The following is a 17,668-nucleotide window of genomic DNA, read 5'->3' as shown; positions in this document are numbered from 1 at the left end:
GATGCAGGAAGATTATTAATCAAAGCCACGAGCAGACATTGAAACCATCAGCCAGAAGCAGCGAGTTATAGAACCTTGGAAAACTCGTATTGATCGTAAAGCCAGTACTGAATGTGTTATTAGTTTGTAGGGAAAAAGAATCAACCACAACGGTGTTAGAAGCGAGTAAGCAGAACAGAATTTAAATATCCGGCCGATACACTACACCAGTAGGAGATGTTTTAATTTGCAAAAAACAAAACAAAGCGAAACTCATATACTAAACTTGTCCTTTTCTACGAAGGTGGTAGAGGTTCCTTTTAAAACTCCCGCAACCCCTTCGCTCTATATTCCACAAGGATCATCCGACTCGATCGTGCTTTGTTCGTTAGTTGCTCTACTTACGCTTTTCATTTTTAAAGTATAAGTAACCAGTAGCGTGTATTGTCACGGAGTCAGTCGACGAAACAAAAAAAAAAAAAAAAACGCAAGACAAAACGTACAAGATCTGCAAACTTCAATCATACTACGATTTATTGGACTCTAGTAAAATTTGCGAAATAGTCTAATGCTGATAGAGCGTGAGAGAGACCGGTCCGGTGTGTACCGGAAAATAGTCAAATATCCAAACGAATCGAAGCTCCCCCTTCCCTTTAATCCTTAGAAACAGAACGATTGAACCAGCAAATCAGCGACAGCATTAAGCTCTACTAAGTGCATGTTGCGTTTAGGCAAAGTTTTGAACACTACCAAGCTCAATCAATTGAAACAACAGGTAACACACTAACGCTACACGGTAGCGATAGAGATAAACTTGTCCCGTTTATTTCCCTCCCTCTCGGTCAGCTTATATTAATGTAATCCCCGACGATGTCGTAGTAGCACGTGTTGTTGTTTGTAGAGAATGTGTCTATGTGTTTTCGATAAATGTGGAATAATCGAGCCTAGGAACTAACTAAGGAAGGGGAACAACCAACCGTTCGTGGAAGTAAAGACAAGGCATGTAGCAAAGAAACCAGGACGACAAGAAAAGAATGTACACACAGGGATAAAAGCAGCGTGTTAGAAAAGCATTACAGGTTCACAGGGAATTTGCAAACAATTGCATGTATCGCCTCTCCCCATGCCTGCCCACATTCCATTTTGGTGGCACCACAATACGAAATGGATGTGCACGTGTGTGTGTGTGCGTGCGCGTGTGTTTTTAGTGTCACGGTTGGTTTGGTTTCGTCTTTGCCGATGCGATAAGCAAAAGACCGGCGTGCAACAAAACATACGCGATAGCGGTGAACCGTGTATCAGTTTTTACTGTCGGTTTACCTACCCTTCCTCCGTGTCGTTGTTGCTGCTCCACTTTCACCTCAAAAATCTTAGAGCCGCGCGCGGTTGCACAATTTTAAACTTTTGTGAAGCAGCATGAAAATACCGCAATTGATCTCGAATATTTATGTATATTATGTGTACTACGCAACCGCCGCGCCCCTCCCCCTTCCTTTTCACGTTTCTTTATTTGGTGTGGGATTGTGTGTACAGGCGCTTGGATGAAGGACGGAATCATTCCCCCCCCCCCACCCTTGTATGCTTGTTTCCTGTTTTAACACACATACACACGTAAGCAAAAGAAAAAACGCTTTTTGGAATAAGACAGGAAAATTGGCACACTTCTAGAAACGTGCTTATTTGATACTATAAAGAAAACAAAAACAAAAACACAGGGACACAATGTGAACGGTTTGATGAAGAAACATCCTTATTCACTAAAAGGCATGGAAAACGAACGAACGTATTTCCCAACAAGTGAGACAAAGCCTTGCCAACATAAAACACCATCGCCGTCGTACTATTACTACTACTAACTACGTAATAATAATAGGGAGCGCAAAGAAACAAGAAAACAAAGGAAACAAGAATCAAGGAAGCGTCTGGAGGAAAAAAAGGGAGCACGAAAAACAGAAATGAAGAAACACAATTTACAACAAAAGCGGGCACGCGTGCACGAAGAGAAGAAGGAGGAGGGGAGAAAGCGGATGTTAAAACGAACGTACGCAAACAGAAACGCAATCGTGTTTAGGAGCAGCAAAAAAAAGAAGTATTTTTTATCTGATAAATATTATTAATTTATGAGAAACAAAAACAAACGAAAACCCGACTTACGGTAGAAGAGCGGAGCAAACGGGGAGGAGAAAAAGAAAAAGAAAAAAATGTGATTAAAATTTATTTAAAATGAAGAAAAGAAGGGTGACAACAAACAGTGGAGAGAGGAAACAAGAGATCGAAAGCAAATCGAAACAAAAGAGGAGAAAACATGAAAGCTAGAGAAACAGAGAAACAAGAATGGAAGAAAAGCAAAAGGAGAGTATCAGGAGAATGAACAGAACAATGATGAAAATGAAAGAGCGAAAGAGAGATAATGAGATAGAGCTAGATAGAGGAGCGTAAAACGTAGCAAACCATGAAATAGTGGTGTAGTGCGGGTCAGTTTCGATTGAATTGTGTGTGTGTGGTGTATTGGGAAATGGGTGCGTGGGGGAATGTTGAAATTTGTGTTAGGTACAATTTATTCCATTCCTTGCTGCCTGCACCACGGGGAGGCGATAATACAGGCCGATCGGTCGATACATTCACCTTTTTTTGGCGTCTGATAGTATCTTCATCATTGTCTGGTTTTTCAGTTGATAATGGCATATATATTTTTTTATTTATTCTAATTTTGCCCCAACTGAACGAACAATGAATGTATGTAAGCAAAGTCGTTTTTTTTACGCTAAAGGTGCTCTATCACCTTAAACTTGTTTTTATATGTCACGGAAAAGCCTGTGCACCTCCCCGCCAAGAACACGCACACACACAGAGAAAGAGACAGCAAACACCCTGCCTCTGAGAGTCGTCATCCACGCGCACGCATGCAAATGGCACAAAAGAAGATTTGCCGAGCAGAAGAAAATCATGCTCGGTTCCACGTTTCCACGCACACTCATCGTGTAATGTAATCATTCTCGCCATCCTGCAAGAGAGCAGGATCTGCAGCAGTGCGCGCAGCGCAAACGGAGCGGAAGGAAGGAAGGACATCCTTCACCATCACCATTCCCTTTGCTGTTGTGTGCGCAGCTTCAGCTTGTTTAGTTTTTGCTTCATTGTTTTCGACATTGTTAAACAGAGAGAAGCGCATGATAATGCACTCTTTATTATGAATTATGTTGAATAATATTATAAAACCCACCTGCTTTTGAGCACGATACTGTTTTTGTATCTGCAAAGCCTCTTTTATTGTAAATTATTTCCCTATACACCCCCGCCCCTCATTGCGTGATCTTATCAGTGTATGAGGAGGATTTTAAACGAATTAAATTATTTATTACAACAAAACAAAACCAACATCCCATGATCATCATATCCCACCTACTCCATCTCCCGTTATTCCTTCAAAGGTATCCTTATTCCCTTATTGTACACAATCCCCAAACCCTGAAAGTTGCGAGCTCATTTAGCATCGGTTCCGATGTGTGGTGTGCGTGCCGAAACGACGTGTTTGGCATGCATCATGTGCGTGTGTGGATGAATGAAAAAATCGAACAAGAAATGCGCAGCCTTAAGTGAGTGAATACAAAACAACAAAGCCTGAAGGTGTGTGTGAGTGTGTGTGAATAATAGTCAGCTCAAACAGAAAAGAAGCATTAGAGTATACAGGAGAAAGAAGAACGAAGAGAAGATAAGAGAAAAGGAACAACAAGAAGAAGAAGAGAAGATAAGAGAAAAGGAACAAGAAGAAGAAGAAGAATAAGAGAACACGCTTGTGCAAAGGGAGACATGAAAGGAGAAAAGCATATACAACAACACACAAGACGACACACGCTATCCTGGGGGTGTGTATGTGAGTGTGCGCGCGCGCGCACTATCTGTCGTAATTCTCGTTCGTTTCATAGTAATTTTTGTATAGTTTTTATGTTTGTTCTTAATATATAGTAGCATCTCTATAATCGTTCACGTCTAAGGATGGTAGTAAATTAAGTTATATCCTCATCGCTTTCCCCATTATTATTATTTCCTCATCCTCTTACTCCCCCCACAATTGAGATGCAATTAGAGCAAAACTACTTGTGTGCAATCATTTCCCTCCTTTGGATCCCTCTCTGCGGGAGACACCCCCACCCTCCTTCCCTGGAGGAAGTTCATAGAACAAGATAAAACAAGAAAAAGGGGGTTTCGGTAGAAGAAGCTATGATATAATGGTGTGTGGGCCCCAAACATTTTCCTCTATTTTTTTTTTCTCATAGTTTAGTTTGGTTAGACGACTACGCAGATTAGGAAGAGCGTTTGTGTGCGTATGCGTGTGTGTGTATAGAAAGTCTAGTATGATGTGGATGCAAATGTGCATGTGTGTGTGTGAGTGTGTTTGTAAGTGTGTATGCGTCAGTATGGCTGTACATGACCACTTCACTGGAGGAAGTGCATAGAGATAGAGAGAGAAAGAGAGCAAGAGAGCGCGTGTGTTAGGAGGAAGAGCAGTTACAGGACGAGTTATCACAACTTTATACATTATCCCCATTTATACAGTATCAAATTCTCCTTTTTCTCTCTAATCGAAAAACAACAACAACAAAAAGTGCAAGAAACAGCGCGCTAGAAAACTTGAAAACAAAACTAAGTTTACAAATGTGCAGACAAAAAAAAAACATAATTAAACACACACACACGCCTTAACAATTTCCATTTTATGAATTAAAACCACTTAGCGCGTTAAGGGAATAGTGATTGTGAATCGTTAAAAGAAAAACACACAAAAAACCCATCGTTTTTAAGAATCTGTTTATGTGTCCTGTCTGTTCTATTTTTCTGTAATTTATTGTAACACACCTTTCTACACGATATCATCGCAACAAACAACACGAACACAGTTTCGCTCCTTTCACGTCTATTTTTAAAAAAGCCAACACAACCCTTGAGGGAGAGAACGAAAAAAGGCAAAAGCGGCAAGGAAAGGGAAGCTAGAACCACAAAAGAGAAGTGCAACATTAAGAAGTATAAAAAAAAAACGTGTAAAGTGTAGCTAAAAAGGAAAGAGGAAAAAGGATTAAGATGTAGTAGGCAGTGGATAAGCGAAAGAGATCGAAAAGTAGTGACCACGCCACGCGAATATGCCACCAAAAAAGGAAGAAAGTAAATGCGAGAACCGAGGTGTTAATATATGATGCAATAGAGCGAGTGGTAACAATAGAGGAAGAGAGCAAGAAGGCAAAAGAAAGAGCGAGAGAGAAAATGCGTGGTGGCATGAGTGGTGGAGAGGAAACGAGAAAAGAAAACGGAGATAGATCAGAGCCAAGAAGCATGGAAAAAAGAAGGGTTTGGATTTAGAAAAGAAGGTGTGAGAGAGAAAGAGAAAGCGATGTGAAATGTGGTGTGTGTTGTATTGTGAAATATACTATTAGTTGTACGGAGGGAGGAAAACATGCAATTAATAATATATATATATTGATGATGAGCAAAACATTTCTCAAGATATGGCAAATTTACTACTACTCTTACCTGTAAAACACACAGGTGAAAAAGAGAGAAAAAATGAGACGATGAGACAACACGAAACACGAAACAAAGAAAAGAAATGATACGTGAAATCATCATCAATAACAACAAAAAAGCCATTCTTAGGAAGGGAAGCGAAGAAGAAAAAAAAATAAAATCATTGATTTATTTATAAAAAAAAAACAACAACTTCTTTTGGTGTATTTCATTTTTATTTTCATAATTAAGAATTTTATGTTGTTTTAGGAAAAAATGAGTTGAGAGAAAACTGTGTGCCCCTATATTGAGCAAATTGAGAAAGAAAAGTGGTGGCCAATTTTGTTTGTTTACTTGCCCCACTATTATTTGGTCTTGCGGTGAGGGCACAACTACTGGAAGAGGAAGGGGGCGATACACCTCCAGCAGTAGGCCGCGCCGAGTTAGTGGCTCATCTCTATAACAACGCTTTTCGAGATTGATTGCTTGTGGATTCATTGGATTTGCTGTAAGTTATTGCCGCCTATTTGCACTCACGGGCGGGTGTGGTGGAGTAAAGCACGATTGGTACATTTTGCAGTTTATTAAAAAAAGAAAGAAAAGAAAAGAGCAATCACAAAACCGAACCTACCGAAGAGGAGGTGTCCCCTAAAATGTCTTTCAAGTATCTCAAACAGCCGAGGGCCGCATGCATGCATTGCTCAATATTCCGACGCTCGGCTGCTCGTGTAGTTGCTGCTGCTGTCCTCGGACGACATGTGCGACGAGGACGTTGGCCGGTCGGACTCGTTCTCCGAACAAGCGTCCATCGGGTCGGCCGATTTGCCATTGCAGTGCTTCTCCTCGCTGGCCGATCCGGGTTGATCGAGCTCGAGAAAGTACCGGTAAGCGTCCAGCGCTGCCTTGGGTGGAATATTGTGGACCGGGTGCGTCGGCAGCACCTCGTTCCGCTCGTCGCCCAGCACGAGCGGTGGGCTGTGCGTTTCGCAGTGCTGTGCGACGGCCAGTCCGCTGAGCGTGTAGCAGGTGTGGTACAGATCGGCTGGTCTACAGTACAAAAAAAAGCGCAGAAGAAGCGTTTCATTATAACGGTTGTGGAAAAGGATTGTGATTTAAGTTAAACACTTACTTGCCCGGCTTATCGATCAACCCGCCGTTGGGTCTTTGGCAGCATATCAGCACGTACTCCTGCAGCGCGTAGCGATTGAACAGGCTCACGTTCATGATGCTCTGGTTGCCTTCCGCCCGTGCGATAAGCCCCTGCACGATCGGTACGAGCGCGCCCTGCCAGAACGAGTAGCACCCGTCGACCAGCTTGTTCGTGCGGCCCTGAAATCCGCCCTCGTACGCCATCTGCCGGTTCACCGTCCACCGGAGCAGCGCCTTCAGGTCGCAGCGGTTCTCGCCCCCGAGCAGCATGAGGGCGGCCGCAGCACAGAACGAGTACCCGCCGTGCGCTTCCAGGTCGGGCGCGCCGCCAAACCCACCCTCGTACGTTTGGCATTCCGCGATCCAGCCGGACGTGCCCTCGAACAGCCGCTGCTCGTCCTCCGGCGTGAAGGAGCACAGCTTGGCGGCCGAGATGGCACAGTAGGCGCCGCGCACATCCACCTCCCCGCCGACGTGCATCCGGAAGGCGCCGTTGCTCTCCCGCACCGACCACATGAACCGTTTCAGCGAGGGCCGATCGATCGCGCTCAGTGCCCGGTCGGTGCCGATGATGCACAGCGAGTTGACGGCCGCGTACGTCGTGGCCAGGTGCGGATCCTGGCCCGGTCCGCCCCCGAAGCCGCCGTCCTTGCCGCGGCACTTGACCAGAAAGTCCACCACCCGGTCGAGCAGCTCGTGCGGAAAGCGCAGGTTCAGGATGCTGGCCGCATTCAGTATCCAGTACACCATCCAGGGCCGGCTACTGTCCAGGCTTTCGTAAGCGGTCGAGAGGCGCTCGAGTGACAGCTGCAGGTAGCGGGCATGGTCCCCCCGGAGCAGCTTCGGCAGGGTCGCGTCGAGGGCCGCCAGCTGCTCGTACCGGTCGTAGATCCGCTCGATCGATGCTTCGGTTTTTATCTACAAAGAAGGGCGGACGAGCGCGTGAAGAAAAAGCGGGTTTTCTATTTATAATCACACACGCGCGTATCACGCACTCGCAACGGCACCCAAAAAACCCCGCTGCGAGGCACGCACCTGATCAATGGAGGAAAACGTTTTCCGGCCCTCGTCGTTCGTTTGAAAGCGTTTGTACTGCGACAGCGTGCGGGGCCTCTCGTTCGATTCCATCCCGATTTTGTTCTCCCTTCGGGGGATCTCACCGTCCTCGTGCTCGTGTTGTCGGATGCCGGCACGTGCTGCGCGTTAGTAGTTATCAGATAGTGACTAACTTTTCGCGGAACCTAAAACGGGGCCAAAACAGCTTGCGGTACAATTTCGTCGTGTTTTTTTTTCTACTTCCCCTCGCGTTTGGTGGTGTTGGTGAATAAAAACAAAAACAGTCCAACTTTTTCTGGCTGTCACTTTCTGACAGCTGCTGGCGTCGCGTTTGACGTTTCATGACCGTCGCCAGTGCCTCCAAATCGGTGCGAATTTCCCTTGCCGGCGACGTCGTTTTTAAGTACTTGCAACGTCTTTTTGACGTTTTGCGACGGTTTTGCGACGGAAAAAGCTCGTCTGGGGCGTGTGTTTGTGTGTTGGTGGCCAAAAGCATAAACAAACTCCGCCTACCCTCCCCTCCCGGCATGTGTGCATCGCTCCACCGTCACTGAAGGGATTTTGGGTATGGCCAACGCACACGCAAAAAAGGCTTCATCCTAAGGTAATTACATTCCTCCTAATTGTAAAGTGGAAATTTTCTTCGATTTTCCTACGATGTTTGGGGTAAATAAAATTTTGTACGGAAAATGATTTCAAATCGGTGCGTTTAGGGTAGCAGGTTGAAAGGTGGTGAATTTGAATTTCAGCGGAAATTGATGCGAACTGGCTGTGGTATTTAACTGTTTTGAAAAAGTAAGATACGTTTTTGCATCTTTGTAGAGAACGGAAATTTTAAATTTTGAAAACTTTTTCCTGCTTTGAATCGTTAAAAGCGCATCAGTGTCTTGCCGTTGTAACGGTTTGCAACCGTCGAAAGTGAAAGCTTTCAACCGATTTCGAAATCTTTCTCCCAAAGTTCACTACAAACCGTGAACTGCTGTTGTGCATGAACTCGCGGCACTCATTTTCCCACTGGATCGGGCACTCATTTTCCATCGCAAAAAAAAAACTATGTAAAGAATAAACTTCATTCGGAACATTTCGGAGCATTCGGGCTAGCACGACCGTGAAATGCATTGGGTGGGCCACCGGTCCCTATCACCGAGCAGAAGGGTGCGTTCGCATCCTTCGCGTCAGTATCGTCGTGGATTCTGAACCGGCGTGAGCCTTCCTTTCGTACGACCGGACCGAAGTCCGCGTGCTTCAGCCAACGGGGACAGGACCGCGCTTCACATCCAGTCCAGTGGGTACGTCACCCCGTAGTGGTTCACCGTCTTGCTCGCAAAGGCAAAGGAAACCGCGAATATAAAGGTTGGAGTGAGGTACAAAGCAGCCAACGCCACAAAACCAAACCATTAGCGGGTTTAATTGTGAGACCGATCGGAATCGTTTTGAGTTCACAAACGGGGGAAGAGGGGAGGGAAGTCCTGTTCCTTCTTTAGCCTTTCATCCATCCATCCATTCCTTCTGTGGTGTCGTCTTCCGTAGGGAAACGAAGAATTCCCCCAACATTCCGGATTGAGAGGAATACTTTTTGTGCTCGCTTTTCCTATTTCCTATACTCGTTCACATTTTTTGTTATGGAAATCTACGAGGAAATCTACTGCTTCGTATGAATTAAAATCCTCCACTCAACCGAGCACATTCCATTGCTCGTATTTCAAGCTGGAAATGATTTTCTTCTGCTCTCCTTTGCGTACAAGTGCGTACGGAATCAATTAGCCATCGCAATCCCCCCCCCCCCCCTTCCTGTTCCATCGTTTTATAGGATCCCCCTTTCTTCCACTGAAGCCTGAAGGAAGGAATGGTTGAATCTCCACTACACAACGTCTCATGTTCACGGACGACGACCCCGGAGACGCATTTAATTGGAAAGTGCAATGGTACGCCATGTGATAACCCCCCCCTGATCAGGGAAGTGATTAATTAAAAAGCGTGTGTGTGCGCGTGTGTGTGCAATATAAACCGAAAGCTCAATCATATGTGGGATGTGCAGGCGTGTGTGCTTGTGTGCTGTTTTGTCCGTTAAAGATGCCTGCCCTGAAGTGCAGCTTGGGTGAATACGAAACGGTCCTGGGAAGGGAAGGCACAGGAAGCTGGCTTCACGCGATATCCCGTTACGGTGTGTGATTGTGCTACTGACCCAAGCGGCCTGCGAGCAGTAGGTTGGTTTGATTGCGATGAGTGTACCGAGCGATCCGAGTGAAGTGAAACGAAGGCATCTGCTAGTGACAGTTCTGGATAAATCAAACATTTACCTGGTTTCGCTTGGTGCAGGTCCACGAACCTGACCTTTTGCTGTTGCAGCGCTACAGGTATTAAAAATAGTTTTTTTTCAACATAAAACACATATCGCAGAGATATGTTGCAGGACAATGCTTTCGAACAATTTATTCGCGTCCAACGTGCTCCAACTGCTACCGTTCGGTGCGTTCACATGTTAATGACAAACACTTTGCGTATACGCGTATAAGCTTCCGTCGCTAAGGTAACCGACCTAAGCGTGTTTGTACGCTGCTAAACTTTCTCTAAAAAAGAGGATAAATCCTCTTTTATTTTAACCAGACCTTTGGAGGGCAGTGTTTGTAAAGCACATAAAACAAAAGCTTCGTACAAAACTTTTATCGCAAACTACAAAACCCGAACCAACACAACAAAAAAACCGTTCTTTTAATTTTAATTTAAATTACAAAAAAAAAACACGCTCCCTCCCATTCGGTCGCGCAAAACCCCCCAAAAAAGCCCCCCAATTCCCCTCGTAAGTAATGGAATATTTATTTAGCCATTCGCTATCCCTTCGACGAGAAAGTTTCCATCTCCCTAATGCTCGGCACACATACACTCACACACATATTCTAGCGGGCTTCTTCCTGCTGCGAAGTGTGACGGTATGCGGGGTAGGGTGCGTTTTTGATTAGTATTCCGGATGGGTGGTGAAAACTTTTTCTCCTTTGCGGGGGGGTTTAAAAAAAAAATGGCAAAAGCATAGATCCAGCGTTTTTCCAACGCACCGTTGCTACTAGCCGTTTGTTTGTGGTGCTTTCCACACACTCGCACACACTCTTGCACACATATTCCGCATGGACTCCTTGCAGTAGTGATAAAATCGATCTGTTTTCGGTTTCTGGGATTTGGGTTTCGGGTTCGGCAGCCCCACGGAAATCCCCCCAAAAGCAGAAGGATCAATCGCTGCCCGCAATGCGAACGAGCGCGCTCTTGGTATAAGCTTTTTCATTTGCAAAACCCACATCGCAGTAGGCGTACTCGCCATCCCATAGACAAACAGTCGTACTAATCGTCAAGGGAAACGGTGTCTCCTCTCATTGGTGTTTGTGGTCTTTTGCGCCGAGTTGTAATTGATAAGACCGTAACCGAGTGATGGTGCGCGGAACCTTCAACTCGTTAATTCGCGTGTGCGGAAGTTCATTTTAATTCTCCACCTCCCTCCACATAGTGCCATGGCATTTGTTGCTTTAATTGAATTCCAGCCCAACAAATTTGCACACATTCGCCGTTTTTTGCCGTTCCGTACCGGGTGAAGTACCGAGCAAGATTCGGGGAAGATCCGGGCCGCAATCTATTCCATTCCGCCGTAAGTCGTAGCTAAAGCGCCAGCAGGGGAAACAATGTTCTGTGTGGCAATGGGACGGATGGGTGGTATTCCAATTTGCATTACAATAAATATAAGCCGTTTAGCATGACAATAGTGACAGTAGTAGTAGTAGAAGTCTGGTGCCGAAATGATGATTAAAATGCTTTAAATTGTATCGCACCCACGGGGCGTTTTACGCTTTGCAGGAGGGTTTAATTTCCCTTCAAGACCAGGAGTTCTCGGGAGGGGTGGATGAAACCATTAACAAAACACAACTTACCGTGTGGCGAAGAATGCAGATTCCACACAAACACACACACACACAGTTTTGTGTGTGCTTTTTTTTTCTTTTCCCCCCAAAATTCCACGACGCACTCGTGCGCAATGATTGATGGAGATTCCATCGTGCCTTTTCCCAATCCCATTCCATTCCCTCAAGGTGCGCACACTGTACACTGTCTTCCGCAAGATCAAATAACTTGACCGCAGACGCACAAAAGCGCGTGCAAGCAAAAGAATCAGCGAAGCGTATCGCGCACAAAGTTTTAGCAAAGCTTCCAGTTGAGATGATTTCGACGCACTTTCTTCGCAAACAAACAAAAAACACACTGCAAACCGGCTAATGAACTGGCCGAGTTTGACCAGGAGCCGAACTATGGCCGAAGCTCTACCACAACAACAAAAAAAGGAAAAAAGAAAATGTGCCAACCAATGTGGTGGAAAAATGGAAGTTTTCTTTAGTTCGATTTTGGACGGGTCTGTTAAAGTTTTACAGGGTTTCCCACGATAGATTGGTTGGTTCCCACGATTTATTGGTGCGTTCCCACGATTTTTTGGTCATTTCCCATAATTTTTTGGTAGCAACCCACGATTTATTGGTCGGTTCCCAAATATTATTGGTCGTTTCCCAAATATTATTGGTCGTTTCCCAAATATTATTGGTCGGTATTATATTATATTATATTTGGGAACCGACCAATAATATTTGGGAAACGACCAATAATATTTGGGAACCGACCAATAATATTTGGGAACCGACCAATAAATCGTGGGTTGCTACCAAAAAATTATGGGAAATGACCAAAAAATCGTGGGAACGCACCAATAAATCGTGGGAACCAACCAATCTATCGTGGGAAACCCTGTATCTTTTGCTGGATGGAAAAAGGGAAACGGTGGGAAAGGCACGCAAAGCATTGAAGAAGAAGACGGGCAAATTGTGAGCTGAACGTGTTGGCACCGGGAAGTGTGTGTGTGTGTGTGTGTGTGTGTGTGTGTGTGTGTGTGTGTGTGTGTGTGTGTGTGTGTGTGTGTGTGTGTGTGTTTCGTATCAATTTGTTTGCATTTGTTGTGTGCGCCTACCAGTTGCTACGAGGGCACGACCGGTGGTTTGAAAATGGTAATAAATTCAAAAATCAACTCACAACCCTTCAAATCAAACAAGCTTAGACACAAACACACCCACACTCACACGCGCATTTGTATTTTCAATTGAAAGCGACAACACTTGCGTAAGCGCGCGCCCGCGCCCGTGTGTTGCGTACGTGCTTAGCGTCGCTCGGAGTGGGTTAGCAAAGGAAACTGTAGTAAAAAAGTATTTCTCTAACTGATTTTCCGTACACATTTTCCAGCGTCCGTTTTCAAATATGTATGAGATGTATGTTTGGCTTCACGTACGCAACCCGGTGGGAACTTTCGAGTGTTCGGTGGTTGGTCGGTGTGAAGCTTACGAAACAATCGCGCATTAGTATGCCTGTCAAGAATTCACACACCGAAGCGCTGGAAGGAGTTCACGTTTCGGGGAAGGATTTTACACCAGCAGGCAAATGAATTTATTGTTTGAGCTAGACAAACGCGTGTGCGTGTGGGATGTGTTGGCCGTCAGATGTGTTTGTTTTGATGACGTTTTAAATTGAGGAGTGTTTATAGAGTGGCTACAATGAGCGAACGCGCATGGGGAATATATTATTGACGCACGTTGGCGGAGATCGAGCTCGTTGTTGCAGTGAGAACGATTGTGAGAAGGAATATGAAAATAAACATAACAAAAAACGGTACCACTTGGGAAGCTTCTCTTCAGATGCAACTATTTCACTAATCAATCGTTTGAAATGCATGGGAGAAATTGTAATTGCAAGTATTTGGAAACTGTTCCAAACATACTTACTCAAAATTGCAATCAAAAGAGTCTATATTGCCATGATGCCATATTGTATGATTCAGTATGATTAACTGGCAAGAAACCCCGAAACGGACAAAGATACAACCCGGTTCGTTTGCTGATACTGGTTTAGTTTGCTTCATCCTATTTCTTATCCTACCAAGTTAAAAAGCTCTGCTTCCTCTTTCCATTCTTAAATCGAAACATCCTTCAATCTCAACGCACAATCTTCACAATAGCGTGTCAATCGCGTCATTTTTCTCCTTATATTTCGCGTGGATATGCCTACATGACTGTAAATGTGGTTAAGATGACAATTGTAGATATATGCCAGGCTATATAGGCTTTCGAGACTTGTTTAGTGGTTAGCCAGATAGTTAGAATCCTTGCTTCTTCTTCTTTTTTTTTGCCACAACAACTGCTGTCGGTCAAGGCCTACCAGTACCCACTAGTGAAGTGAGCTTGGCTTTCAGTGACTTATTGTTACCATAGCAGGATAGTCAGTCCTACGTATGGGGGCATGGTCTATTCAGGACTTGAACCCACGACGGGCATGTTGTTACGTCGTACGAGTTGACGACTGTACCATCAGACTGGCCAAGACATCCTTGCTACGGCCACATTAAGCCACTAATGCTCTAATTCACAACTCATACGACTCAATAACATGCCCGTCATGGGTTCAAACCTTAAATGGATCGTCTCCCCCTAGCAGGGATTGACTATCCTGTTGTGGGGTAAAGAATTCGGTCTCGAAAGCCTGTTTAGGCCGGAATGTCCGCGTAGTACGTTACGCCAAACATAAGAACAACAAGATGTTCTTTATCAACTTGATAATCCCTGATTTCCTTCACACAATTGGTTGACGATTTTTGTTTGACAAAAACATGGTTGTCGATTTTCGTTCAACACTTAAATAGATGAATAGCTATGTCGTGGGGTGAGAGTGCATAAATACCTGCAGGGTCAAGGCTACAAAAATTATCCAAGTAATCCGCATTTAGCAACAACACACTCACCAACATCCTCTCACTATAGAGTAACACTGATAAGTAGCTCTCTGTTGTGAGACGATTGAAAATGATTTTTTTAAATAGAATTGTTACAGGATGGATTGATTTAACAATTTGAATGAAAAGAGGGATTGTAAACTTTTATTTGAGTACTTTTGTAATGCAGATTCCGAGGATTTAGGCGTTTTATTTTAAACGAAAAACGACCAATCACAAGCTGAGTCGTACATTAATACATTTTTTTTACAATGAAACACCAAAAACTGTATAAAAATACAATGAGTACCCCGCTATCTTATCGTCTTGATGCACCTCTATTAATGACAAATTTTGTTGATGAAAAAAGAAAGAATGAATTTGGACCAAATTGGAGGGAAAATGAATCATTTTCATAAAAGTAGTATCCGCTAGAACCGAATGCTTTCTCTCTCTCTCTCTCTCTCTCTCTCTCTCTCTCTCTCTCTTTCTTTGTATCAATTTATTTTAACCTTCCTAAAAGCTCGATCTTTTCCCGACCTAATTGGCTGTTTCAACCATGTAAAAGCAAGCAAAAACCCATCACCAGCACAGACAAACAAAAAAGGCCTCAAAATCTGCAACCTTTGCTCTAATCATATAGCAACACAGTGTACCTTTCCAGCACAAAACAGCCCCCCTTAAAAAAAGGGGAAGGATAAAACATAATTACACCCATCTGTGTCAGGCTCCAGCGCCGTCTGCAGCCGGGCCCGGACCTGTGATGAATAGATTTTTCTATGTAGGTACGTCCAACCCGCCAACGCCACAGCAACGAATCGAATCGGTCTGTGGTTCACAATAAATGTGGATTGAAAGGACTGAAGAGAAAAAAGAGAAAAAAGACAGCGAATGTAAAATATTTTCATAGTAATTACGCTGCTAGTACACCGCTGTCACAATCACGGGTTCGTTAGCGCACCAAACGCAACGGGACGGCACGGTGCATGGGGTGCCTGGAATTATGTGGGTTATAATTTAATTTTACATTGCACAAAACCAGTAAAGAGAGAAAGAGAGAGAAAGAGAGAGAAAGGGAAAGTGCTCATCGTCGTACCGGCCCCGGGGGTTGTTACTAGGAAGGATGATAAACTCATCATCATCAGCATCATCGACGCGTAATTTCGGTCTCAAAATCAGTGGCCGTGCAAATGTGGTCGGTTTGGGTTTGAATAACATATTCCGTTCGCCTCACACTGTTGCCACTGTGGCAGCTGTTCTATCCGGTGTATCCGACGGTACGGTACACCAGGCTAACAAAAAAGGGATTTCAGTGTAGCGTGTAATTTTTGAGGTGAAAAGAAAAGGTTTGAGAGAGCGCACACGTGAGAGAGAGAGAGAGAGTGAGCGAAAGAGACATAAATAAAAAAGAGATAATGAGTGTAAGGTGCTTCGGTTCGCACGGAACCACCAACCACGGTGACCTTGAAAAAAAGGGGTGGGGTGGGGGGTGTTTTGGGGTCCTAAACAACCCCGGGTGCTGTCGTCAGCTTTTGCATTTGACGCAGGAAAAGAACGTAAGGCATCCCCAACCTCAGCACACTCCCATGAAGAAAGAAATCGGGGTCGATGTCCATGCTTTTCACACCGAGACACTTCAAAACCTCCATAAATAGAAGTTTCCAAAAAAAGCGAGCCCAAAGACCCAAAATAATCCAGCTCATTGGGCGATTGGTTTAGAAAGCAAGTTATTAATAGCATAACGGCACGCGAATGAGGCTACGTTTTTACAGAGGCGCACAGGTGTTATCCTTCCTCACCTTTTGTTTGTTTTGCATTACAAAAAACGTATTTTTTCTGTTTGTCATACACGGGGTGTAATTATCGGGTAGCACAGGACAACCGTGGGCAAGATTGCAGTACTCCGTGTCAACGCATTCTTATCACAAACACACACTCCCACAAAAAGCCTCCCCGCAAGCAATCGTACCGTTTCTATCAAACCGGGAAGTAATTTCCGACACCCATTAGCCGGGAGTCCGAGCGTCCGGAGGGTTTTTGGGGTCCGTCGATTGTGCTAATCGCGTGCAATTAAAGCCATACGCCACCCGATTCCATGTTGCTCTGCGCTTCGCTTTAGGGCGCCCTTTGCGCTTTGCTCGAACGCAGTGGGTTAGGTGGGCAGCGAGCAGGTGAAGGTGACCTCCTCCGATAAGCAGGTCAGGTTTTTTTTGTTGTTTTTTGTTTGAATAGTTTGCCCCATGGCATTATGCGTAGTCACGGTGAGGCGGCCGCAAGAGCCGCAAGGAACGTTACCACCGGGGATTCAACCATCGTTAAGAGTGTTAAATGCCATCTTGCTGTTGTTGTGCTGTTGAGCGCCGCAATCAAGGGTGTAAAAGCAAGAGTGGCAGTGCTTTTATTGATTTTGGGGAGGGGAGGGGGGAGTAGTGCACGATAACGGGATGTGATTATTCGTGAAGGGATAAAATATGAAGTTACAATTGAGTGGAATATTGTTAGCCTCGTTTGTGTTAACATCTGGAAGGAGGCACTAACTCGCAGGGGCCACAATTAAATGTAACCTTGTGGGAAGCTTTTCGGTTCATAATTTAGACGAGCTATTCTGACATTTTCTCTACGATAAGGGTCCACGATTAGACATTTTTGGTATTTTTCTTATCTGAATTTCCTTCCAAAGGCTTCTAACTGCACTCAACTGAGTATGACTTTACTTCATCATTATGCGTGTGTGAGAGAAAGAAGAGAAAACGGTTGATGGGTTTTGGCTAATGTCTTTTCCTAGACCTTGAAACATAAAATTACAACCTTCCTGTAATTACGCTTGATCCTTTCACCAGGCAAAATTAGCTACAATACACAGAAACAACAAAAAACGAGGCAAACTAACCCTAGCACCGCTTCAAATGAGGCTAAACACACGTCTATTGCTTCTTTTCGCTCAACCTGTACACACACACGCACACACACACACACACACACACACACACACACACACACACACACACGAACACACACACACACACACACACACACACACGCACACACACACACACAAACAGCTGGAAAGGATTGTTTCGCGCAAACATCAGTTGTTCACTTGTAGCCGGTTGAAATGCTTCCCGTTTTGTCGTCGGAGTCTCAAGGACACAAGGCCGGGCCTTTGCAGCGGCAGCACATAAAAGTCCGTGCTGATGGTTGAAT

The 17,668-nt window shown here is 44.6% G+C and overlaps 2 protein-coding genes across 3 annotated transcripts in view; one reads left to right on the top strand and one right to left on the bottom strand.

Moving 5' to 3' along the window:
* Positions 1-444: 444 nt before the first annotated feature.
* On the bottom strand, positions 445-7,957 carry LOC120951415 (protein farnesyltransferase subunit beta). The gene is made up of 3 exons (XM_040370113.2): positions 7,660-7,957; positions 6,605-7,542; positions 445-6,522 (listed from the first exon to the last, which is right to left on the bottom strand). The coding sequence occupies exons 1-3, from the start codon at positions 7,750-7,752 to the stop codon at positions 6,177-6,179; spliced, it is 1,377 nt and encodes a 458-aa protein (XP_040226047.2). The 5' UTR covers positions 7,753-7,957; the 3' UTR covers positions 445-6,176.
* Positions 7,958-8,850: 893 nt separating this feature from the next.
* The window catches only part of LOC120947817 (uncharacterized), a 98,819-nt gene continuing 90,001 nt past the window's right edge, over positions 8,851-17,668 (top strand). The window contains exon 1 of one of the 2 annotated variants that reach the window (XM_040363564.2): positions 8,851-9,033. The gene's annotated coding sequence lies outside the window, so the exon portion shown is untranslated. The remainder of the gene's footprint in view (positions 9,034-17,668) is intronic. The other variant, XM_049605092.1, reaches the window with a different exon arrangement.

Source organism: Anopheles coluzzii, chromosome 2 (assembly GCF_943734685.1).
Source record: "Anopheles coluzzii chromosome 2, AcolN3, whole genome shotgun sequence".
Lineage (NCBI taxonomy): Eukaryota > Metazoa > Arthropoda > Insecta > Diptera > Culicidae > Anopheles > Anopheles coluzzii.
Note: the sequence above shows the minus strand (reverse complement) of the source record. Positions and strands in the feature narration are given on the sequence as shown.